This window comes from Lissotriton helveticus, chromosome 1_1 (assembly GCF_964261635.1).
Source record: "Lissotriton helveticus chromosome 1_1, aLisHel1.1, whole genome shotgun sequence".
NCBI lineage: Eukaryota > Metazoa > Chordata > Amphibia > Caudata > Salamandridae > Lissotriton > Lissotriton helveticus.
The window spans coordinates 26,647,853-26,673,291 of NC_136057.1; the positions used below are offsets into that span (position 1 = coordinate 26,647,853).

General features: G+C 50.3%; 1 protein-coding gene across 1 annotated transcript in view; it reads left to right on the plus strand.

The window, feature by feature from the left end:
• The window catches only part of LOC144757465 (equilibrative nucleobase transporter 1-like), a 288,474-nt gene that overhangs the window by 234,784 nt on the left and 28,251 nt on the right, over positions 1-25,439 (plus strand). The window contains exon 9 of the mRNA XM_078646380.1: positions 15,280-15,463. Within this exon, the coding sequence (XP_078502506.1) occupies positions 15,280-15,463 (184 nt within the window). The remainder of the gene's footprint in view (positions 1-15,279; positions 15,464-25,439) is intronic.

Consider the following 25,439-nt stretch of genomic DNA (forward strand, 5'->3'; position numbering starts at 1 on the left):
CTGATACCTGATTCGGTTCGGGTCTAGTTTGCGCTATATAAAAACTCTGAAAAAAAAAAAGGCAACCCACGCGGTGAGTGGAAAGGGCGTCTGGAGTGGACCAGGAGGGTCCGGGGTGCTCCTCTTTTGGAAGGGAGCAAGGGCCCGTCTGAAGCAACCAGACCACCAGTGAAGATTTCAAGGTTCGTCATCTAGGAGGCCACTAGCCAGCCGGCAAGTGACCAGAAAACGCGTCGAGCAGCAATCAAGCAAAAGGGCCCCACTCAGATCTCGTGGATGCTGGGGGGCTGGTGCTCGGGGCTGGGGCTTCTCAATCCCCAAAGCACTTTCTCAAGGATGCCTCTGAAGTCGTGCTGGAAGCGAAGTGCAGTTTCTTCAAGATGGCCGGTCCCACGTGTCTCGTCGCACCCACAGATCTCAGCTGTGCTGCAGATGTAGGTTGAGGTCGGAGAGGTCTGGAAGTCCGGATCTTGTCGGGCTCTGAAGTCTGGTTCCGGCAGGAAGGACGACAAAGTGAACCGCTAGGACGCTTGATGGTGCCTGCAGTTGCAGGGTGGACACTCCTTGCCCACAAGGGAGATTCTTCAGTCTTCTGTGGAGCAGAACGTCGAAGTCCAGAGTTTCTTCTTGTAAAGTTGTTCAGGATAATTAATTTGGAATGGGACCAGCTCCTACCTTTATCCTGCTAAAGGGGGCTGCACTAGTGACTAGGTCCCTCCCATGGGTGGGACCAGGAAGGGGGGTGGTTACACCCCCTATCCTTTGTCCGGTTTCACGCCAGAGCTGGGGCAGGGGTGCCCCAGCAACTAGTTTGAACCGGTGTATGCACAGGGCACCTTGTGTGCCCCAGGCATGTCTCATTCCTTTCAGCCCTCCCTACCTCAATACACAAAATCCTGTCTGGGGTGGTGCTAGCACCTGCCAAGGCAGGAAACCCTTTGTCCAAGCCTCCCTCGCTGGAAGGACTCCCAGCAGCAGGAGGTCAGACTTGTGTCTGTGGTGGCAGCATCCATTTTGTGATGCTAAGGCTTCGGTTAACTTTAACCGGGGTTCACAGTTACATGCATGTCGTGTCCCTCTAGAAGGGTGGAATGCTAACCCCGTCGCCAGAATTGGCGAGGGGGTAGTACTCCAATTCGTATGACACCTTACTCGACATGTTTTGATAATGTTATACCAAAGTTAGCATTTAACCGCGAGGATTGTAATGCACTTAAGAGTATATGGTATAGCGTTATCATGGAACAGCTATTAGGACTTGGTTCCGCCAGCTGCAGACAAGCTCAGCTCATGCTAGAGCACCATCTCGCATAATTCCAAGCACTCTGTCTTCAGGATTGATAAGGCCTGCCATAGGAGTGACTGATAGGAATATATGTGGCCATTTTAGGGTTAGATATAGGTATACTATATCTATAGCAAAGGGTGATTACACCACCTTGCCCCAGCTGTCTTAGCAGCCAGTTGTGTCAGTTTTGGATGGCCAGCCAGGGGTGGCATAATACATGCTTCAGCCCCTGGTAGGCCCTGGGTACACCTATGCCCTGAGTACCTAAGGTACACTGTACAGGGACTGATAAGGTGGCCCAGTACCAATTGGTAAATGCACCTAAAGTACATGGATGTTAATTTAGAGAGAGCACAGCTAGGCTGGGGGTCTGATTAACAGGCCCACAGCCAGGGAAAGTTGTAAACCAGTGAAGCAAAAATCTGGGGTGACCATAGGATTGCAGACCCTACTCTCCTACACTCATCCTGCCATAAGTCCAAAGAGTTTTTCATCAAAGTCAAACACTTCTACAAAAAGAAGTAAACATCCTTTTGTGCAAAAACGCCATAGAGGAAGTCCCTCGTTCACAGAGAAACCAAGGTCTGTACTCCCGCTTCTTCTTGGTGAGAAAGAAAGGTCCCAATGCAGAATTCAGACCTATACTGAATTTAAGATTGTTGAACAGGTTCATTAAAAGGGAGAAATTTTTCGGATGTTAGCGCTCCATCAAATATTTCCCCTTTTACATCAGGGGGATTGGATGTGTTCCATCGACCTGAAGGATGCATATTTGCATGTTCCAATCTCAAAGAGGCATCGCAAATTTCTCAGTTTTTAAGTGTCTGTTCATCACTACCAGTATGCAGTACTTCCGTTCAGACTAAAGTCAGCTCCCCGAACATTCTCGAAGTGTATGGCGGTGGTAGCTGCCTTCCTTTGGAGACAGAGGATTTTCATATATCCTTACTTGGACGACTGGCTCCTGAAAAGTTTGTCTCCATCTCTTCTGGAAGTTCATCTTTCAATATGCCTTCACCTCATGCACAAGTTGGGTCTTCAGATCAATTTCAAGAAATCGATATTGAACCCAACCCAGCAAATCCACTATCTGGGAGCTCTTTTGACTCAGAAAAAGAAAACGTTTGTCCTTCGGAGGAGAGGTGGTTATCAATCAGCACAAAATGTCAGCTTCTTTTTCAAGCCACTTCCCCGACAGTTCACCAAGTATCCTCTCTCCTGGGGTTGATGGCGTTGTGCTTCTTCATAGTTCCAAACGCAATATTGCACATGCGTCCTCTGCAACAGTGTTTAGAGGATCAATGGAGGCAGAGGACGGGGTGCTGGGAGGCTCGAATACTCCTTCATCAGTCCGCCAAAGATTCCATCCGATGGTGGATGAAGAGGTCCCACTTAATGCAAGGAGTGCCATTTCATCAAGATCCTCCTACTCAAACTCTGATCACGAACGCCTCACTCCAGGGTTGGGGTGCTCATATGGGCCCTCTGCAAGTACAAGAGCTATGGTGAGATTCCGAGAAGGGCTATCACATCAACCTGCTGGAGGTAAGGGCGGTTCATCTGGTTCTCAAGTCCCTGTTTCCATCATTCCAGTCTCGATCCCTCCTAGTGCAAACAGACAATTCAACTACAATGTATTATTTAAACAAGCAGGGGGGTACCAGGTCCAGGACTCTTTCCATGGAAGCCCAGACCATCTGGAATTGGTTCCTGGTGAGCGACTTGTCGATAATAGCGGTGCATCTGCCCGGGTCCCTCAACTCACAGGCGGATTTCCTCAGCAGGGACTTCGTCGAGGCTCACGATTGGGTCCTCAACGCGGAAGTCGCAAACAGTATTTTTCAAGCATGGGGAATCCCAGATATCGACCTGTTCGCAGACGCGGGAAATGCAAAATGCCCCGTCTTCGCGCCCAGATTTCCCCAGGTCGGGTCTCAAGGGAAGGCCCTTTTGATAGACTGGTGTCAGAACTTACTGTACGCTTTTCCTCCGACCCCATTGATACCAACAGTAATCAACAGGATGTACAAAACCAAGTCCAGGATGATTCTGATTGCCCCCGAGTGGCCACGCCAATGGTGGTTTCCAGATCTTCTTCAGTTGTCGGAAGTGCCACACAGGAGGTTGCCGTGTCGCCCAGATCTTCTGTCCAAGCAGAAGGGGCGAGTGTTCCACCCCAACCTGTCCTCCCTACGCCTGGCAGCATGGCTCCTGAAGTCATCCAGTATGGACACTTGCAGTTGAATCCAGAGTGTATGCATATCCTTAAGGAGGCGAAGCGACCTTCTACAAGGAAATCATATAGTTTTAAATGGAAATGATTTTTTCTGTGGTGTGAGAACAATGGTTTTGATCCTATACATGGTCAAGAACAGGTGATTCTACCTTACCTGTTATATTTAGCGAGGTCTGGTCTTCAGTTTAACTCTATTAAAGTCCACCTTGCAGCGATCACGGCCTAGAGGAAATCGCCTACTCAGACCTCCTTTTTTAGGATGCCTGTAGTGAAAGATTTTCTAGAAGGTTTAAGAAAGGTATATCCGCCAGTCAGGTCACCTTCCCCACCTTGGGAGCTTAATGTGGTGTTAACTAAGTTAATGGGTGCTCCTTTTGAACCTATACATAAGGCCTCCTTGCAACACTTAACTTGGAAGGTAGCGTTCCATGTAGCCATTACTTCTGCTCGTAGAGTGAGCGAGATCCAGGCTCTATGTTGCAAGGAACCTTTCATTGTGTTTCATGCTAATAGAGTGGTACTCAGGACCCATCCTCCCTTTTTGCCCAAGGTAGTGTCAGATTTTCACATTAATCCGACTATAACCTTGCCAACTTTTTTCCCAAATCCTACCAATACTCCTGGAAGAGCTCTACACTCTCTACACTCTTTAGATCTTAAGAGAGTTCTTAAGTTTTATCTGGACAGAACAGAGACTGTGAGACACTCAGACCATTTGTTCATTAAATATGGTCCTATTAGGGGGGAGGAGCCTAGCACGAGACCAAGATGGCCGCATGATCGCCTAGCTCCGTGAGACCCGTTCCTCCGTTCGTCTATCCTGTCACTTATCCTGAGACCCGAGGACAGTTTTAGGTGGTGGAATAGTATCGCTGCTCACTCGTCCAATTGCGGTTCGAGGAGTGCATTTCTACCCCCCTGAATCGTCGTCTGAAGTTTTGGGCCTTCCTGTCCTCTAGGCAGCAGACACTGGTGTCGGAAGAGGCCGGGACCTAATGCGACAACAGCGGCAGTGTCTACCGGAAGTGGTGCCCCCTCCCGGAACCACCCTTTGGGCTTGCCCTTCATCGCTGGGCGCTTCTACTACGGCTTCCCCTGCCTGACCCGGCTGCCCATGGTTCTGAGCTCGGAGCGTTGGGGACGTGTGCAGTGTGGTCGGAGGTGTCTCCTTGTTCATCGATTGCCTGGTTCGCCCGAGTCCTGGTTGTTCACCCGTCATGGCAGCGAGAGTGGATTCTGAGAAACCCTCCACCAAGGGTGGCAGGGTCCAGAGATCGGTCCAATCCAATAAGTTGGACAGGTATACTCTCCCGAAGGGATCTCCTAGCGACCAGAAACTGCCTCCTGTGACCGGGGCCCCCTCCCCGACCGTCGGCTCCGAGCCTTCTTTACAGGACATAATGGAAGTCGTCACTAGAATTGAAACGTCTATGGTGGCTAGAATGGATGCGCTCAACTCTAAATTGGACTCGGTTAAGATTGACGTTAACCTACTGCGCACAGATCACGCAAAAACCAGTGAGAAAGTGAAGGGGGTGTATGTCCTTTCATTAACGTGTAACTGTATTAATTGAGACCAAAAGTTTGTTCCTTGGGACGTTTTCGAGGGGAATGGGTCAGGGCCTGCGTGGCAGGCGCCTCCTCTTCCTACTTTTAGTAACCATTGTTGGGCGGGGCGACAGGCACACTGCGAGTTGGGGTTGGGGCGTAGTCCTGATGCAGGGGTGCAGGGAAGAGGGCGGTCTTTGGAGTTGAGGAGGGGGGTTGTTTCTGTTTCCTGTTTCCTGTTTCCTGTTTTTGGTTTCGTTTCACATTGCATTGGGTGTTGACAGTTGTGAGTATGCGCGAAGGAGTGGAGTGAATGTCTAGCCTCAATCAGGGATCGGGGATTCGGGTGCTGAGTTGGAATGTTAATGGTTTGGGAGACAAAATCAAAAGGGGAATGGTCAGTCAGTTTATTAGGCGTCACTCGCCAGATGTGGTACTTCTGCAAGAGGCCGATCTCGTGGGCAATCGTTGCATGGCCCTTCATAGAGGGGGCTATAAATTGATCGCACATGCCGGGTTCATGTCAGGGTCTCGGGGTGTTGGGATTTTGGTGAGGAGGGCCCTTCCGTTTGAAGTACAGGCTGTCTGGTCAGACCAACGGGGCAGATATGTGGGAGTGTCCGGGAGAATCAGGGGTAAAGCTGTCACTTTCCTTTCTGTCTATGTTCCCCCGGCCCTCCAATCTGACACCTTTAAAGATCTTGCTAAGGTTTTTCTCTCGTTCCCGCTTGGTCTCCTGTTCCTGGGGGGTAATTTCAACACTGTTTTAGAGGGTGGCATGGACCGTGTTCCGCCGAGATCGCTCCCCCCCGGCCGTCAGTGGCTCTCTGACTTCTTGGATTCTTTGGGTCTAGTTGATGCTTGGCGTCTTTTAAATCCTGCACTTAAGAGTTATACGCATCTCTCGGCGGCACATGGATCTATGTCACGTCTTGATTACATCCTGTTGCCCGCTGCGATGGTTGATACTGTACGGGAGGCTCGTCACCTGGGTAGGGGTATATCCGATCATTCTCCGGTTTGGGTCCGCGTGGAGCTGGGACAACCTATGGTTGGTAGAGTTGCACCCATTAATGCTTGGCATCTCCGGGACCCGGTTATTAAGAAGGAACTATGTGGGGCTTCCGAGCGCTACTTCCAGCACAATCAGGGATCGGTGGACTCGGCTCAGACGTTGTGGGAGGCCTATAAGGCGGTCTTGCGTGGTGAAGCGTTGTCTCTTATTGCGGGTAAGAAGAAGAGGCGGTTGGCGGAGATCACTGCGGCTGAGGCTGAGATTGTCCGCTTGGAACAACGAGCCGCTGGTGATGCTACTGATGAGAATCGGCATCAACTGCGCCTGAAGCAGGATGAGTATCGTGGGCTGTCTAGGGAGTCGGCAGTAACGCAACATAATGAGGTCCAGAGTAGGATCTATGAACATGGAGATAAGGCCGGTAAACTTATTGCGTGGCTGGAGCGGGGTGATCACGCATCCCGGCTGGTCCCTGAGCTTGGTTCGGAAACTTTGACAGACCCTCAGTTGATTGTGGATGCCTTTGGCGCATACTATAGTTTTGTATGGTTTGGGCCCACTCTACCTGCAGAAGCGCTTTTCTTTCTATATTCCTTCTAGGACTTTGCGGTCTTCGGACCAACTCCTTATTCAGAACCCGCGCTTCTCACGCCATAGGTTAGGTGGCTGCTCTTTCACCCGTAAGGCTGGTATAGCCTGGAATGAGCTTCCTCTCACCCTCAGGAGGATTTCTGATCCGGTTATCTTTAAAAAGAATCTAAAAACACTTTTGTTCTGAGTCCATTCTTTTAGAGGCTCTTTCTGTTCAGCTAGTGGTGGGAGCTCAGGGTAGCAGCGCCGGGATACTCTGAGTAGCTGTGCGCTTTAGAAATGCGGTGTAACATAACATAGTAATATCTATTCTTCTTCAGACACACATGACGGCCCTGAACATGCAGAGATGATTAGGGATATTATTATGCCTCGGTTATCTGATGATGACCGGAAATATATGGATTCTGCTATCACCGATGACGAAATCGGGAGGGCCATTAGGAGCATTAACTCCGGGAAGGCTACGGGCCCCAATGGTATTCCCATTGAACTCTATAAAATGAATGCCCCCAAAATTGCCCCGCATTTGAGAGCCATGTTTGTTCAAAGTAAAAAGGTTGGCATCCTCCCTTACGATCAGCGTATCGCCAATGTTGTCGTAATACACAAGTCTGGTAAGCCCCGCGTCTCCCCCTCCTCATATAGACCCATCTCCCTGCTTAATGCTGAGCCCAAGATATTGGCTAAGTTGTTGGCGATTAGATTAGTGAAGGTGATATCCACTTTGGTGCACCCAGATCAGTCTGGCTTCATGCCACGCCGTAACACCGCGCTTTATCCTCGGCGTTTGCATGGCGTTTTGGGTAGAGCCCGTGATTTGTCGCAACCCGCTGTGTTGGTGTCCCTTGATGCCACCATGGCCTTTGATCGGATTGAATGGTTGTATCTCTTTGCTGTCTTGGAGAAACTGGGCTTTGGGCCAGAGTTTATTGGATGGGTGCATTTGCTTTATACTGCCCCCTTGGCCCGTGTGGTCGTTAATAATTGTCCATCTAGCGATTTCGAATTGGAGAGGGGGACGCAACAGTGGAGTGGTGTGGCTCACTGGTTAGAGGCGGCAGACCTGTAAGCAGAGAACGACCCGGGACCAGGGTTCAATTCCCGACACGGCAGGGTCTTGGACCAGTGTCAACGGACTCGATAATTCTCGCCTCAGTGCCTACTCTAACCAGGGAACACACTCGGTAACTCTGGGCATTAAGCTTGCCTCATCTCTACAATGGCCCCCCACAGACGCCGGGGATGCCTGGTTTCACCCTGGAGATACCCAGAAAGGGACCATCTCACAGGGAAAACCAGGACGGGTTCCCCAGCGGTCTACAGCGCCAGGACACTCGGGTAGAGTAACAGTGCGCTTTACAAGTATCCCACATTTACATTTACATTTACAGGGATGCCCGTTGTCTCCCCTTCTGTTTGCTTTGGCACTGGAACCCCTGGCGGCTTGGATTAGATGGGAAAGAATGATACGTGGATTGAGGTGGTCCCCTGATTGGGAGGATAAGATCTCTCTCTATGCTGATGATGTGCTACTTTATCTCTCCACGCCCAGATCCTCTTTGGATGTCTTTCTTGACATTCTCAGTGTTCGGTGACTTCTCGGGCTTTGCGATCAATTGGTCTAAATCCGTATTGTTGGTGTTGTCCGGAGATCCGCCGGTGGTCCCGCAGAACTGTCCTCTTCAAGTAGCCACCAAGGGGTTTGTTTATTTGGGGATCTATATTGCTTTGGACTCTAGGACTAGGTATACTGAGAATTTACTGCCACCATTGGTCAGATTGCGCGCTGATGTTGAACGTTGGAGGGCATTGCCTTTGTCGCTTCTGGGTAGAGCGGTCCTTTTTAAAATGTTAGCTCTTCCGCGCTTCTTATACGTTCTCCAGAATGCTATGGACCCAGTGCCTGTCAAATACTTTAAGGAGGTTGAGGCGCTCCAGAGACTCCTCCATTGGGGTGGCAGGTCCCGTATCGCTTACACTAAACTTACCCTCGCTTGGTATGATGGCGGTATTGGGCTTCCCGACTTACGGAAATACTATTGGGCCTCCCAGTTGGCGGCTATTAATCAGATAGTTTATGGCCTGCCGGGGGACCCTGGGTATGCAATGGATCGTAGTCAGTCCCCCGGGGGAGATTTCCTTCGGGCCCTGTATAATCGACCGGGACGGTTTTCCCTCACAGGTCCCACCTCACATGCGGTAAAGGTTTGGCATGCGGCTAATAGAAGTCTGGGATGGGAAGGTAGGTTGACCCTCGCGACCCCTCTCTTTAGCGCTGCCAAACTGGGCAATTTGTGTACATCCAAGGGCTTCGATAAGTGGGAGTTGATTGGACTTAGTCACATGCCAATGAACACTTCCCCTACCTACAGGTCAGACATGCCCTTTTGTCCCATGTTTCGCCGGGAGATCCCCTCCCCGAAGCCTCCCCCCTTGAGGATCGTGTGTTGGATGGGCACCTGCCCGAGAAAACCATCTCTCTAATGTACGGCAAACTGATTAACCACATGGGTGACCAACTCGGGTCTCTGCGGGAGGTTTGGGTTGCTGATGGAATAGAATTGGATGATGAGGACTGGGTAGAGGCAGTATCCTCCCCCAAGGTAGTGGCTGTACAGATGAGGTTGCATTTGGTGCAATTGAAAATTCTACATAGGTCCTATGTTACGGGTCCCGGGTTGGTTGGTGAAGATGGGATGGAGTACGACTGGTGAGTGCAAGAGGGGCTGTGGAGAGGTCGTAACGTTTTCTCACTTACTGTGGCACTGTGATAGAGTGCAGGCCTATTGGCGCGACATACATGATATTCTGCGGGATGTCCTGGGTTGTGAAGTACGATTGGAGGCGCGTAGGTGTCTCTTGAATGTTTGGCGAACCCACGGATCTTAATCAATATCTAAAGCAATGGGTTACACTGGCTTGTATAATCGCCAAGCGCAATATAGCACAGTTGTGGGGAGCCACTCTCCCGCCGCAATGCACCAAATGGGCCCAGGACCTTGACTGGTGTATGTTTCGAGAACGTGCTGTATATGTTGCTAGGGCCTGCCCGGAAACATGGGCGAAGATATGGGGGCCGTGGAATGTTTACCGGGGAGATATTTGTGTTTCCCCGGCTAGGCGGACTGATTTGGACACTCTGGACTCCCCTTGATCCCCAGTTTTTACAAATTCTGTTTTTATCCTGTTGGCGAGACTTCTTCTGCTCCGAGCACTGCTGTATTGATGTCGAAGTATTCCCAATGCAATGTTTTGTTTGTATTTTCTTGTTTATATTAATAAAAAGAAATATAAAAATATATATATATATATATATATATATATATATATATATATGGTCCTATTAATACAGGCTCTGCAGCTTCCAAGAGGTCCAGATCTAGATGGATTGTGTCTTGCATTCTCCTAGCGTATCAGTTGTCAAACAGGTCTTTGTCAGGAAGACCGAAGGCTCATTCTACAAGAGGGAAAGCTTCCACTACAGCTCTCCTTAGAAATGTTTCTATGGCAGAAATCTGTAAGGCAGCTACATGGCGTTCAGTTCATACCTTTACTCGCCATCACTGTCTTGATTCAGACACACAGGCGGATGCTCGGGTTGGGCAGGCATCGCTCAGGAATTTATTTGCTAATTCTAACTAAGATATGTGTGTCAAAGCTGTTGTTATTTCCTTGTTTCTGCTCTCGCTTCTAAGCGGGTATGAGCTTGCTTTTCTATTCAGTGCTTATGACTCTTGATGAGGATCTCCTGGAAGAGAAGGATTAGTTACCTGTAACCCTAGTTCTCTTCCAGGGGTATCCTCATCAAAGTCATAAGCACCCTCCCGCCTCACCGGGCGAGCAGTAGCCTTATGGTTTAATACGTTATTTTTGCACTTATATATGCAGATACCTGCAAGGTTTACTATACCGTACAAAAGAACTGACCTAACTGTCACCTGTGGGGCATGATGGGAACAGAGTTCACCCGGAGGCCTTAAAGGCAAAGTGTTCAGATTCTCTGAGGCCTTAAAGGCGAGGTGCCAGTCTGATTTTCTGTACATGGATGTTATTTCTTTATGCAGCCTACATAGGCTAATTGCCTTTTATTACAGTTTCCTAGATGAAAATAAAAGGTTTTTCTGTCTGTGGAATGCATTTTAGGCTCCTTCCTTTTTCTTGCATTGTTTCTATGGTTTATTTTCATTCTGCAGAAAATATGTAATTATGGCTTTATCAGCCTATAGGTTATGGTTGGGCTGCATATTATTAGTGTATACATGTATATGTGTATAATTTGTTTAGTATTATGTACTATTGTTATATATTTACACATATATATATATATGTATTTAGTTATGTGTTCCGGGTTCCCGCTCATGGGCGGAGATTATTCAGTGCTTATGACTTTGAGTATACCCCTGGAAGAGAACTAGGATTACAGGTAAGTAACTAATCCTTATCCGCCGTTCCCCGGTGTGGGGGCGACTGGAGCCCATATGGAAGCCTATGCGGCGGCCTTGCAGGCCTCGTTGGCTCCTCCTTCTCCTCCTGGGACGTTTGTGGATCCCTTGCTGCTTGCGGGGCCCTCCGCAGCGTCGCCGGCGGCTTCGGTGCCAACTGGTTCGGCTCCAGATTCTGAAGATGTGGTGTCGTTGGCGTGTGGCCCTTCGGGATTCCCTCCTTCGGACCACGGCGCATCTGCTTCGCCGCAAACCCCGCGGGGGTCCCTATGGTGTCTCGGGAGGTTGCAGGGGCTCTGGCTTGTCCCTGAGTCCCCCTTGGTCTTCTGGACAGGCGGCGGCCTTGTTCGAGGCCCAGGCGACACCGCTCAGGCGCGGGCGGCTGCTGGCCCGGGCGGTGCTGCAGGGGCTAGGTAGGGGTTGGGGCGTCTCCCCGAGCCCCCCTCGTCCCTCTATGCAGGCGCCTACCTCCTTGGCAGTTGGGTCGACGCCTTTTCGGCACCGTTCCTTGGCCGCCCCAGTTCCGGCCCGCCTTTGGTCTCCTGCGCCAAGCGGTGTGGCGGAGGTCTTTCCGGTGTCTCCTTCGGCACCGGTCGACGTTGACCTGACTCCGGTTGTGGACTCTACGGCGCCGGGTCGTTGATTAGTCTTTGGACGCCTCCTACTCTTCTCCAGAGGTTTAGCGGTTGATGGTGTCATCCTCTCCGGAGACGGGTCGCCGAGTTGTGGCTTTTTCCCCGGCGTCATCTAAGGACAGATTTTCATCTTTGCTGGAGGTGTCTCAGGTTCCTCATTCCTTGGTCCCCTTTCCAGACTTGGCCTTTCCTTCCTCCAGTTGTCCTGGGGGACGGCCGCCTTAGTTTGCAGCCGTTGCCCACAGAGGAGCTGCTTTCCCCACCACGGGGCCCTACGGAGGCAGGTGCTGCCTTCACTCGTGCTGTCTCTACGGCTGGGGAGATCTTGCACATGGAAGATCCAACGGCCCATTTCCCCACGGATCATCTTCTGGAGGTCCGCCATCAGGGCTCTGGTGGTCAGGAGCTGGCTCTGCCCTTCAAGGCTTCACTCCACACTTCACTTCTGGGGGCTTGGGGACAACCCGCCATGGGGGACCGGTGCCGCAACACCTTCTGCACCACCACCGTCCTGCGCCTGATGATCCGGTCTGTCTTTCCCTTCACCCCTCTACCTGTGGCCCTCTTTTGCAGACGGCCTTTCCCTCTCTGCCATTGGTGTTGTCTCCCTGTCACGGGAGGCCTGCTGGTTGGATTCCTGGGGGCGCAATATCTTTGCCTCCACCAGTGCAGGCTTGCGGGCCCTTAACACTCTTTGTGTTCTGGCTAGGACCACTTCTTGCTTGTGGGATTCGGCTGAGTCCCTTCTGTCTGCCACTTTTCGGGAGGGTTCCAGTGTTGATCTCTGGCACCATGTGTTGAATGGCCGGAAGCTGGTGACGTTTATTCTTTGCTCCGCTCTGGATGTTTCGGAGATGCTTGGTTGTGCCACGGCCTCTTCAGTGTCCCTTCGTCGCCATGCATGGCCCCGGGATAGTGTGTTCCCAGAGAACGTTCGGGAACGGTTGGTGGACCTTTCTTTTGATTGCACCCTTTTGTTCCACGCCCCTGCGGACTCTGCCATTCAAAGGTTTCTGGCAAGGCTCCGCCCTCCCCCTCCTCCACCGCCTCCTCCTCCCCCACAGTGATCTGTAGGTCAGTCTGGGTTTTTGGAGGTGTCTTCCTGTTCTGATTGCTGTGCCTGGTCCTGTTGTTAAGCCGTTGGTGCTGTTGACTGCTGGTCGGAGCCTTTTTTGATTGTGGTTTTGGCTGCTTGGCCTTCTGTGTCTTCTTGTTGGCTGATTAGCAAGCCGTCTGCGGCTCCTCTGCAGGTCTTTCTGTTCTCCTCTGCTGCGGAATTTTTTTTCTAAGAGGGTTCCCATGTTTTGGGACGTACCTTGCCCTTTGTGGGGCACTGGTAGCTATTATATAGCTCCTTTATGAGCTGGGGAGGTGTGGTCGCCCTTTGGGCCTCTGCTCTCCATGGCATCCCGGTATGTCGCTGATGCAATCCTCCTGCTGATGGTTTTGGGGGCTTTGCATTTTAGCTTTCACTTCCTTCGCGGGCCGTGTGTGCCGACCCCTCCCTTGGGGCGCGTCTTGGCCCCTCTGGCTTTCCCGACCTCTTCTTTCGGCTGATGTCTAGCTTGGCCTGGGTGCACCGGCCCATGGTGTTGTCCGCTGCTAGCTGTGCGGGCCGGTGCATACCGGTTATTCCTGAACACCATTGTCCCTCTTCTTTAGTTTGCCTTTTAGGCGGTGCAGCCGCTCTTGTTTACAACTTGGGCTGGGGTGCTTTCAGCTTTCTTAAAGTGGGCTCTGCCTCCGGTTCTACCTTTTCTCCCTAAGGGTTGAGGTGGTCCTTGAGTTCCTTGTGGTTCTTCGGGCGCTGTCTGTCCCTGCGGGGTGTTGGGCAGTTCTCCCTTGGTGGGGCTTTTGATATCTCTTCTTCTTCCGCCTGCCTTATTGCTGAGGCACTGTTCTGCCTGTGATAGCCTTGGCTGACCTCTTCACTGGGGGTGTTTCCTGGTGGGAGGGCTTTCCTTCTTCCTACCTCAGCTCCTTGGAGTCTCTGGGTAGCTCTTCTTCCTTGGTGCTCCTCTGCGTTGCCCGTGCCTCTGGGGCTTCTGGCGGAGATCCTTGCTGCCTTGACTGGGCTTGGGGTACTCTGGCCTTCTTTCGTCTTGTCCTTGTTCCTCCTGCTGGGTGAGGTCGGGACGCCCCTTTCTCGTCTTCCCTTATCCTCTCTGGGGCCGGTGGTCTTCTATATGAGAGCGTTCTCCCTTGCCTGGGGGGACAGGGCACTTCTCCCTGTCCGTTTGACTCATCCCCTGTCGGGGCCCTGTGAAGAGTCCAGGCTGGTGAGGTCCTCGCACAGACCCTCCTCCCCCTTGGGTATGGCTAGAGTATCTATTCTACGTTAAGGAATCTGCAGCTGTACAAGTTACTTACCTTCGGTAACAATCTATCTGGTAGAGACGATTCTAGCCGCAGATGCCTTCACGACTCACCCTTCCTCCTTGTTCTGCGAGGACCCTCTGCTGGGTTTTCTGCAGTTGCCTCCCTTGGGTCGCCTTGTTGTCTGTAGGTGTCTTCTTCGTTTTTCTCCTGTTCTTCTTCGTTTGGGGGTTCCTTCCTTGTCCTTGGCCTCCTGTTCGTTTCTGATGACGCTGTAGGCTGTGGATGGCTTGCCTACCATTGCCTTCTCCTCCTTTCAGGGGGTATGGTCCTTCTTGGCAGTGTGGTCTGGGGTTGGATTGCTGCGGCTCCTCGGTTCCGGGCTTGTGGCCTTTCCTCTTGTGGTCGTAGTGATAGACTTCCCTTTTTTCTCTCTTCTGTCACAAAGTTTCTACATGCTTGATCCTCCAGGTTGGCTCTTGACTTGGCTTACAAGGTGGTTCCACTGGGTGGTGCTTGCGCTTTCCTGCTATGGCTTCGCTGCTCTGGCCTTCTGGTGCTTTACTGCCACCTGGTGTTTTCCCCTTGGATTGCACAAAGTGTTCCTCAGGGTGGTGTTCTGCTCTGGCCTGCTGTTGTCACCTTCTGGTGCCTTGGTGCCACCTGGTGGTGTTTTCTCACCTTTTGTTTCTTTCTACTTTCTTACTACGTCTTTTTGCACACTGTTCCCATGCTCTCGACAGTTTTGTTGTGATGGCTCTGCATTGTGGCGCGGAAAAGTTCTCCGAAGCAAACTGATGTCAGCGCACGGGGCTGGGGCTTTTGTCACCTCGCTGACCTCACGCCCGCGGAGGACGTCAGGCGGAGTCACATAGTGCCGCCCCTTAACCAGCGCGCAGAGATGCTGGGCAAGAAAGTTTTCCGGGTCCAGTCTCACGCCTGGGGATAATTACACGTTAAGGAATCTGCGGCTAGAATCGTCTCTGCCAGATACTTCGTTACCGAAGGTAAGTAACTTGTACATCTTCACCACCAGGCATACTCACAATTTTCATATTCCTCGGTTTCTCAGAAATGCTGTACTACTGACAGTCCTCTCTCTTCTCAGTATTAGGCATTCTGCTATATTGATAGTAAAATGGTCGCTAGAAGTCGTTGCATGCTGAGAATGGCACTCTATTGACAGAATTATTTTCTCTCCCCAGCCTCGAACACCCTGGCGGACCTCCGCTCTGCTGTCGTGTCTCTGGCCCTCACTGCCGGGCAGTGTGTCCTCTTCTCCATATGTGCTTCCATCCGCGTCCTGCCGGTCCAGTATGCAACCTTCATCATAGAAGTGGTGAACCGCTCCTTCTTGTTTGGTGGCAGCGCAGCCTTCATCGCCATAGCGTGAGTATTGACACCCGACAAGTGGTACTGGGTACTGGGTGCTGGATTGGCCGGCTACTGACGTCACCGCAGCCGCTGGCCAGTAGGGTCATGGATTATCAGGAAGAATATGGAGAACTGAAGAGAGAGAGAAGGTGATAGGAGAATGAGACTTTTTGTAAGGCTGGGAAGTTAGCTGTCTTCTCCAAACAGTCCTGAAACCAAAATAACATTCATATTGATCATATAAGATGAGCACAACAGGGAAATCTTACATTTTAAGATGTTGTGTAGTTTGTAACAAGAAGGGAAGTTAGGAGTCTTTCTTGAAAGTGAGGTAGTGATCAGAAGACACACAACAATCAATACACTTATGAAATTGCCCTGATAAAATATGTGTACAATTAAAATTGAAGAAATATATGAACTGCAAGTCCCAGATACAAGTTCAGCCTAGTTATTGATTACATTTAAGGTAGCAGTAAAATACATTTCAATGCCTCCGAACCTAAGGGCATCATTTATAGGTAGAGACTATCAAAAGTGTAAAAATGGGGCATTTGTGTAGATTCTCCTAGTAAGATGTGAAAAAGAGTCCTGATTTTATTAACCCCTCCGGTGCTCATGACGAGCTCAGCTCGTCATGCAGTACAGCGCCCCGGTGCTCATGACGAGCTCAGCTCGTCATGCAGTACAGTGCTCCTGTGCTCATGACGAGCTCAGCTCGTCATGCAGTACAGCGCCCCGGTGCTCATGACGAGCTCAGCTCGTCATGCAGTACAGTGCTCCTGTGCTCATGACGAGCTCAGCTCGTCATGCAGTACAGCGCCCCGGTGCTCATGACGAGCTCAGCTCGTCATGCAGTACAGCGCCCCGGTGCTCATGACGAGCTCAGCTCGTCATGCAGTACAGCGCCCCGGTGCTCATGACGAGCTCAGCTCGTCATGCAGTACAGTGCTCCTGTGCTCATGACGAGCTCAGCTCGTCATGCAGTACAGCGCCCCGGTGCTCATGACGAGCTCAGCTCGTCATGCAGTACAGTGCTCCTGTGCTCATGACGAGCTCAGCTCGTCATGCAGTACAGCGCCCCGGTGCTCATGACGAGCTCAGCTCGTCATGCAGTACAGCGCCCCGGTGCTCATGACGAGCTCAGCTCGTCATGCAGTACAGCGCCCCGGTGCTCATGACGAGCTCAGCTCGTCATGCAGTACAGCGCCCCGGTGCTCATGACGAGCTCAGCTCGTCATGCAGTACAGCGCCCCGGTGCTCATGACGAGCTCAGCTCGTCATGCAGTACAGTGCTCCTGTGCTCATGACGAGCTCAGCTCGTCATGCAGTACAGCGCCCCGGTGCTCATGACGAGCTCAGCTCGTCATGCAGTACAGCGCCCCGGTGCTCATGACGAGCTCAGCTCGTCATGCAGTACAGTGCTCCTGTGCTCATGACGAGCTCAGCTCGTCATGCAGTACAGCGCCCCGGTGCTCATGACGAGCTCAGCTCGTCATGCAGTACAGCGCCCCGGTGCTCATGACGAGCTCAGCTCGTCATGCAGTACAGCGCCCCGGTGCTCATGACGAGCTCAGCTCGTCATGCAGTACAGTGCTCCTGTGCTCATGACGAGCTCTCGTCATGCAGTACAGCGCCCCGGTGCTCATGACGAGCTCAGCTCGTCATGCAGTACAGTGCTCCTGTGCTCATGACGAGCTCAGCTCGTCATGCAGTACAGCGCCCCGGTGCTCATGACGAGCTCAGCTCGTCATGCAGTACAGCGCCCCGGTGCTCATGACGAGCTCAGCTCGTCATGCAGTACAGTGCTCCTGTGCTCATGACGAGCTCAGCTCGTCATGCAGTACAGCGCCCCGGTGCTCATGACGAGCTCAGCTCGTCATGCAGTACAGTGCTCCTGTGCTCATGACGAGCTCAGCTCGTCATGCAGTACAGCGCCCCGGTGCTCATGACGAGCTCAGCTCGTCATGCAGTACAGCGCCCCGGTGCTCATGACGAGCTCAGCTCGTCATGCAGTACAGTGCTCCTGTGCTCATGACGAGCTCAGCTCGTCATGCAGTACAGCGCCCCGGTGCTCATGACGAGCTCAGCTCGTCATGCAGTACAGTGCTCCTGTGCTCATGACGAGCTCAGCTCGTCATGCAGTACAGCGCCCCGGTGCTCATGACGAGCTCAGCTCGTCATGCAGTACAGTGCTCCTGTGCTCATGACGAGCTCAGCTCGTCATGCAGTACAGCGCCCCGGTGCTCATGACGAGCTCAGCTCGTCATGCAGTACAGTGCTCCTGTGCTCATGACGAGTTGAGCTCGTCATGAGCACACCCATTTTTATTATGGCCCAGCACAGGAGAGGAATAAGACCAGCAGCGATGGTGTTAAAGGCAGAGCAAGCGAATATTATACATTCTCTACTCACAATACAAAAACTAAAACTCCAGTAATCGTGTGGTCGCCACAAGGTGGAGAGGTGTGGTGCAGCGGCCAGGGCAGCTGACTTCGGAGCACAGGGATCACGGTTCGATCTCAGCTCAGCACCATGTGACTCTGGGCAATAGCTCACTTAATTTCCACGACGGCCCCCAGCGCCTTGAGACCCGTAAGGGTGAGTAGTACGCGTTTTACAAATATGGATTTACATTATTATTTACAAGAAATGACATGACACAAACAGCCAGTATAATAATTATAAGTGATTTGTAAAGCGCTTGGTTACACCGGTGCGGCGTGTCCCTCCCCGCGCTGAGACCAGGACCTGCTTAGACTATTCGAGATACAGATATGACAATAAAATTAGGGCGCTCACTATCAGATAGATAGGAAGAACTAAGGTTTTATTTAAAAAAAAAATAAAATCCCATCAACATCAGAATTACAAGTTCATGATACATTGCCAGAGAAACAGAAACAAAAAAAAAGTTAGAAAGCAAAAAAAAATATATCATCTTACAATTCAGAAAACATTATCATCAAGTTTAAAACAAATAAAGCATTTTTTCCAAAAACACAAAGAGCTTTAGACTGGGTAGAGTAAGCTAAAAAATGGGAAAAATTCATCTTAGAAACAATAGAAAGCCATCATTAAGAAATATCATATAATCTTAATTGCATTTGATTTTCCCCCTATTTCATATTAAATCTCTCCCAGCCTCCTTTTCCATTCAATTATTGGGGCCCATATCCTCCGTCCGGCCTCTTTTTTTTCCCTCCCTCTTTTTTCATATAGGGCCATTTCCAAGATATATATGGCCAGTACCCGAGAGATCCATTGCTGTAATGTTGGGGGGTTAGGATCCTTTCAGAGTGTGGCTATGCATAGTCTACTGAGGGTCATAGCTAAATACAGAAACTCATGATGAAGAACATCTACACCCGCCCTCACTACGCCCGTGAGGGTATCTAGGCGCTGGGTTCTTGCTGGGATCATTTGAAGAGCCAGGTCTTGACTCGTTTTCTGAATTCATGGAGAGAGGATGAAGTTTGGAGTTTCTGCGGAGGTAGGTCCAGGATTTGGCAGTGAGGTAGGAGAAGGAGTGTCCTGCACTGTTGCTGTGACGGAGGTAGGGCGTTTGAGTGAGGAGGGTGGAGTACAGGTATCTGGAGGGTTGGTGGAAGTTCAGGCGGTGGTTGATGTGTGCTGGTCCTTGCTCATAGAGTGCCTTGTAGGCATGTGCCATCTTTTCTGGATGGGGAGCCAGTGGATGCTCCGTAGGTGTGGGGTGAGGTTGGTCCATTGTGGGAGGTCGAGGATATGTCTGCCAGCTGCGGTATGTATCTTCTGGACTCTCTTCAGGAGTTGGGTGTTGAGTCCTGCGTGTTGTGTGTTACCATAGGCCAACCGGCTGGTGACAAGCGCTTGAGTGGCAGCTATCCTGGTGTTGACGGGAAGCCATCTGAAGGTCTTCAAGTATGTGGAGGCTGTGGAAACAGGCAGAGGAGACTGCGTGATCTAGCAATTCATGGTGCGGTTGCTGTCCAGGATGATGCCAAGGTTACGGGTGTGGTCTGTTGGTGCTAATGTCGTGAATAAGGCCATGAACCATCAATTCACTGAACATCTGGAGAACAACAATCTACTGGACCCCTCAGCATCCAGATTCCACTTAAGCCACGGCACCGAAACTGCCACCGACAACATCAGAACCCTCCTGGGCTGGGGAGAAACAGCGGTCCTGATCCCCCTGGGCCTCTCAGCAGTGTTCAGTACCGTATCCCACCACTCCCTCATCAAGAGGGTTCATCACATTGCAATCCAAGGACACTCCCCAAAGAGAATTTGCCTGACACTATTAACTTTGTAACCTAAGAATATCAACTGTTGCCCTCCCCAAGGCTCGTTCCTCAGCCCCATACTGTTCAACACCTACATGACACCCTGGCCAACATTGTCAGAATCCATGGACTAAACATCATGTTCGAAGCATATGAGCTGCAGATACTACGCTTTGCATTAGATCGCCACCTTGTGTTGGGCTCGGATGATTGCATGTTGTAGAAGTCTTTTGTAGTCACGAGATAGGTGACTCCTCCCTTGGACGATAGTGCGCATGGGCATCAGCTCCATCCTTAGATTGTTTTTTTCCGCCACTGAGTTCGGATGAACTTTTTCCGCTCCGGCTCGAGATCTACTTTCAAGTACTTCAAAGCGCAAAAACGTATCAAAACTTCACCTAACTGCCTTTGATATCGACTAACATCGTTTCGACTCCATCATCTCGATTCCGGTCGTCGCCGCGGGCCGTTGGGCCTATCCATGCCGTGAGGCCTACACCTCATGGAAAGGACGCCATTCAAAAAATGCCCCGTGTGTGGAGCAAAGTTTCCACGCAGTGACCACCACGAGGTCTGTAACCTGTGCTTATCGCCATAACACGTCGAATCCAGCTGTACAGCATGCGCGTCCTTTCGATACACGAAAACCATCCGAGATCGGAGGGCCCGTCGACACGACATGCAGAGATCCGCTCTGGAACCGGTGGATATCTTCGACGAGGAGGTTCCGTCCGTTCCTGAAGAAGATTCCGATGATCTTGAAATCATCACGTCAGAGGCAGACGACTCCATACCATTGGGTCAGCGCGTGAGTACTACTGCCCCTGCTCCACACACAGCACCCAAAATGAAGGCAAAGGTCAAGACTCCGCCGCCGGGGCCCTGTCGCGACCGAAAAACCACTTCAAAAGCCCCGCCATCGAGCCCGGCACCGAAGAAAATAAGTAAGCCTTCCAGCAGCTCCTTACCGAGCAAGCCGCACGTGCCGATCCCACCAGCTCCATCGGCACCGAAACCGAAAGCAGTCTCAGCTCCGAAACCGTCGGACTTCTAAAGACAAAGGTACGAAGCCAGCGATCGACACCTCAAAGCCGACGAGACCAGCTTCCACTCCGAAGCCATCGTCTTCGTTACCGAAACCGAAAAGGCCTGATACCGATGCGCCCAAGCCCTCGAAACAGCCTACGACACCGAAAACAACACCTTCGGTGCCGAAAACTACGCCAAAGGACACTGTAACACCTCCTAAGGCTAAAGATAAGCAGCAACCTTGTTCGGATCTGAAAAAATCGGCGCCGACAAAGGTCCCACAAGGAGAACTTTTCCAACCTAATCCTCTGCAAAAGATCTACATTGACCCAAAAACAGGTGCTGAATCCACTACTTAATTTCATAAACAGAGGGAATCCACACCTGGGTGTTTCTAGAGTAGGCCCCACAGTGGTGGAGAGCACTCGGTGTCTTTTGATACCCCTCACACACCAAAAGGACCCTTGGTGTCATGCTTCATCATCGGGGTCTTCGCATCCCTCTACGGGGTGCGGCGTGCTACTAACCAACAAACTACGTGGGAGCACTTAATAAGATGACTATGTGTGGTGTGCGAAGGGTTATGTTATTCAATGAATGGTGGGTTTGGGGTGAAAATAGTGAAAAAAAATTAAAAGACCGTGGCGCGTGAAGTCTAATCACATTTAATATGCTTTCGTACTGGCACTGTTAAAAGGTTTGTGTCGAGGTGTATGTGTATATTAAAGTACAACACCTCATTGGTGCGTCAACATGTTTCGATGCAAAGCATCTTCTTCAGGACGGGGGTGCACAATCCCCACCTTACTCACAACTGGATGTCGAAAGACATCATTCATTCATATTTAAACATAATCAGTTTAATTCGGCTTTCCGAGGCTATTGTGTGCCTACTTATTAAATTTTGTAGATATCATCAATGTATACCTGTAGATAAAGAGGAAAAAAGAACACACAAACACATGGTATTATATTAATTGAATATCCAAATGCTGGTTCAGTGACCGGAAAAAATTTGTGGGGGCATCATTAGCTAGGCAACATTTGTCATAATAGTTCAGTGAAGTGCCCTGAAAAGGAAAAATAGACAGACATAAGACAGACACACACATAACATAAAGCACACACTCTATCGAAATAGGGTTAGAGGATTTGTAGCCAGAGTTGTATGTCTTAGCACACAAGAAGGAAAATAGAGCATATTTGCTGCCAAACGAATTGTTTGCACCATGAGCCTGTTAAACGGGAGTTTTTTTGTTGTGCTAGATAGCAAACTGAATGGCAAAAGACAAAAAAACAAATTGTATAAGTCAAGATCTTCATGGTCTTTCAATGACTTACTTGGTAAATTTGTTGCAAAGAAAAGAAACCTCTCTCATGTGGATCGGCTGTGCCGTACTCACAAAATGCTGGAGAAACTCTGTCCGTGTCAGCCCTTGCCCGCGGCTCCGTCGATACTGGGAACCGTACCGCAGTAGTGTTTATATACGGCCCCCAAAGCCCCGTTAAGTGCCGCTTCTGCCGGACAATGTCTTTGTATGGTCATACCGGTTTCTGTGTCTTCACCTGTTTTGTCTTAGGGTTCTCCAGAATGCCAAATCTAACAGGTTAGTTTTCCTTTTGCGCTCATGCGCAGTACCGCTCTCTCACTTTGTATCGGTTGACAGCCGCCGTGCGCTGTCTTCATAGTGGTGCGAAGGCACGCATGCGTCTAAAGCAGAAGGGACTTCTTCGCCCGTACCAGGCGAGTAACTCTGCTTGTGACACTGCTTGGGGGAACAGCATTATATCGCCTGTTTAAACATGCGGAGTAAGCACGAATGGTTTCACAACGTCCCCTATATACAGTGGTGGCAAAAAATAAAAATAAACAACTACAGCGATGGCCGCTGAGAACCAAAACCAGGGTTTTTTCATTGTGACAGTTTTCCCCAGGGGATGTTATCATTAAGCCCGTTGGTTTGGGTACCCAGTCGAAAAACCCAACGTTGCTTCTTTTCAAAAAGGTCCTTCTCCGGACTCAGTTGTTCGATGATTGTCCATTGTATATCATTGACACAGTGTGATTTGGTCAAAAAATGGGATGCCATTTTCGTCGTGGATTTTTTGCACCTGACATTGCTTTTGTGTTAGTTTATCCTGATTTTGGCAAGCCTGGTTGTCATTCCTATGTACTCTAGTCCGCAAGGACAAATGATCATGTAGATCACGTGTTTGCTGTTTCAGTTTGTGAACTTTCTTTGTTCCCAAGTGTGAGAAGTTGGCCTGATATGTAGTGCTCACTATTCTAGTGATCACTGTGTATCATTCCAAACAACCCTTATTGATGATTGGTTGTAAGTCAACCTTATAGACCAGCTATCCTAGTAGCGTGGACAAGAGCAGTCTTTAGGCTAAACTCTAGAGGGCGTGTTAAGCCAGCTGTTTTACCATCACATATACCCTTTGAACACCAAGTGAAAGGACACCACACAAGTTGTTATAAAAATATAGGATATTTATTAATAACAGTTCTACCCTGAACTCTTTATGAGTCAGGGAGCTAAGCACAATACAAAACTCTTATGAAAATACGACAAGTTGCACAATTTACACAAATGCCCGAGGGGCACGAAAAACCATATACTACAAAAGTGGAATGCGAAATACTAGCAGGTAAGTAACAAGATCCAGAGGCTTCAGGATCGCTAGGACTACACTACTGAACCCTAAGGTTAGGAGCAGGAGGCCTAGGGAGATCGGGTGCAGAGTGTGCACTCTCACGCGGGATGCAGGAAGAAGTCTATGGATGCTAGATTTCGTAAAGTTAGTGTTATCGGACGAATCCAACTAGTTAGGCTGAAAACGAAAAGGATCTGGACACTTAGATAGTGAACCTACGTCTCAGCTGGGCTGGATGATGTAGGTAGAGGTCAGAGATGGCGGGAAGACCGGTTCTCGTCAAGCTGGGCAGTCTTGATCCGGAGGATGGACTTACAGCAAACCGCAAAGAGCTTCGATGGTGCCTGCTGGTGCAGGGTGGCTACTCCTTAGCCACAAGGGAGAGTCTTCAGAAGAAGTCAAGAGTTCTTTCATGGAAAGTAGTCAAGATTCAGAATTATCTAATTTGGGAAGGGGGCCTGCTCCTACCTTTATCCAAAGAAAAGGGGCTGGCACATGACTAGGTCCTGCGTTATGGGTGGGACCAGGAGGGGGGTGGTTACACCCCTCTCCTTTGTCCGGTCTCTCCCCAGCTCAGGGGCTGAGGAACCCCTGAAACTTGTTTGAGCCAGCCTATGCACAGTGAGCACCGGGGTGCCACTTGCAGTCACCTTCCTTTCAGCCCTGCCTACCTGGGATACACAAAATCCTGTCTGGGGTGGTGCTAGCACCGCCCCTGACAGGAAACCCTTTGTCCAGACCTCCGTTGCTGGAAGGACTCCCAGCAGCAGGAGGGCAGACTTGTGTCTCGGTGGCAGCATCCATTTTGTGGAGCTGAGGCTATGTCTGACTTTAACCGGGGTTCACAGTTACATACATGTTGTGTCCCTCTAGAAGGGTGGAATGCTAACCCCGTCGCCAGAATTGGCGAGGGGTTAGTATTCCAATTCGTATGACACCTTACTCGACATGTTTTGATAATGCTATACCCAAGTTAGCATTTAACCGCGAGGATTATAATGCACTTAAGAGTATATGGTATAGCGTTATCATGGAACAGCTATTCGGACTTGGTTCCGCAAGCTGCAAACGGGCTCAGCTCATGCCAGAGCGCCATCTCACATAATTCCAAGCAATCTGCCTTCAGGATTGATAAGGCCTGCCATAGGAGTGACTGATAGGAATATATGTGTCCATTTTAGGGTTAGATATAAGTATACTATATCTAAAGCAAAGGGTGTTTACACCACCTTGCCCCAGCTGTCGTGCAGCCAGTTGTGTCTGTTTGGATGGCCAGCCAGGGGTAGCATAATACATGCTTCAGCCCCTGGTAGGCCCTGGGTACACCTATGCCCTGGATACCTAAGGTATACTGTACAGGGACTGATAAGGTGGCCCAGTACCAATTGGTAAAATGCACCTAAGGTACATGGTTGTAATTTAGAGAGAGAACAGCTAGGCTGTGGGTCTGATTAGCAGGCCCACAGCCAGGGAAAGTCGTAAATCAGTGAAGCAAAAAGCAAAAATCTGGGGTGGCCATGGGATTGCAGACCCCACTCTCCTACAGCAAGTACTTCCATTCCTGAAGGTTAGGTGTCTACTTTTTTTGGTCAAGTGACAGCAGTTGCGATTTCCACATGGATGGTGGCCTTGCACGCACTGGAGTGACGGTTGCTGTGGTTCCACCTCACGTGGACGTGTATGGACCAGGATATCTTTTAGATTCCTGCTTCGTCTATGGGCAAATAGGGGTTTTTCAAATTTGAGGCGCCCACATACCAGGGTTCGGCAGTGTTTATTAACAATTTTTGTGATTTCATTCGAATGAGTGTTATATGTCGTGACGCAAATGGGCCTTTTGTTTGGCTCCTTTTGTTCGTTCAATTCTCTTCCTTCAAGCAAGGCTTCTCTATGGTTGTTGTGAGCCCTTTTCATGGCTTTGTCAATAATAGGTTTCGGGTATCGTCGGTTCAGAAGTTTATTCCTGAGGTCTGCTGCCTGTGTCTTAAAATCACCCACGTTGGAACAGTTCCGTCTAAGGCAGAGGAACTGTC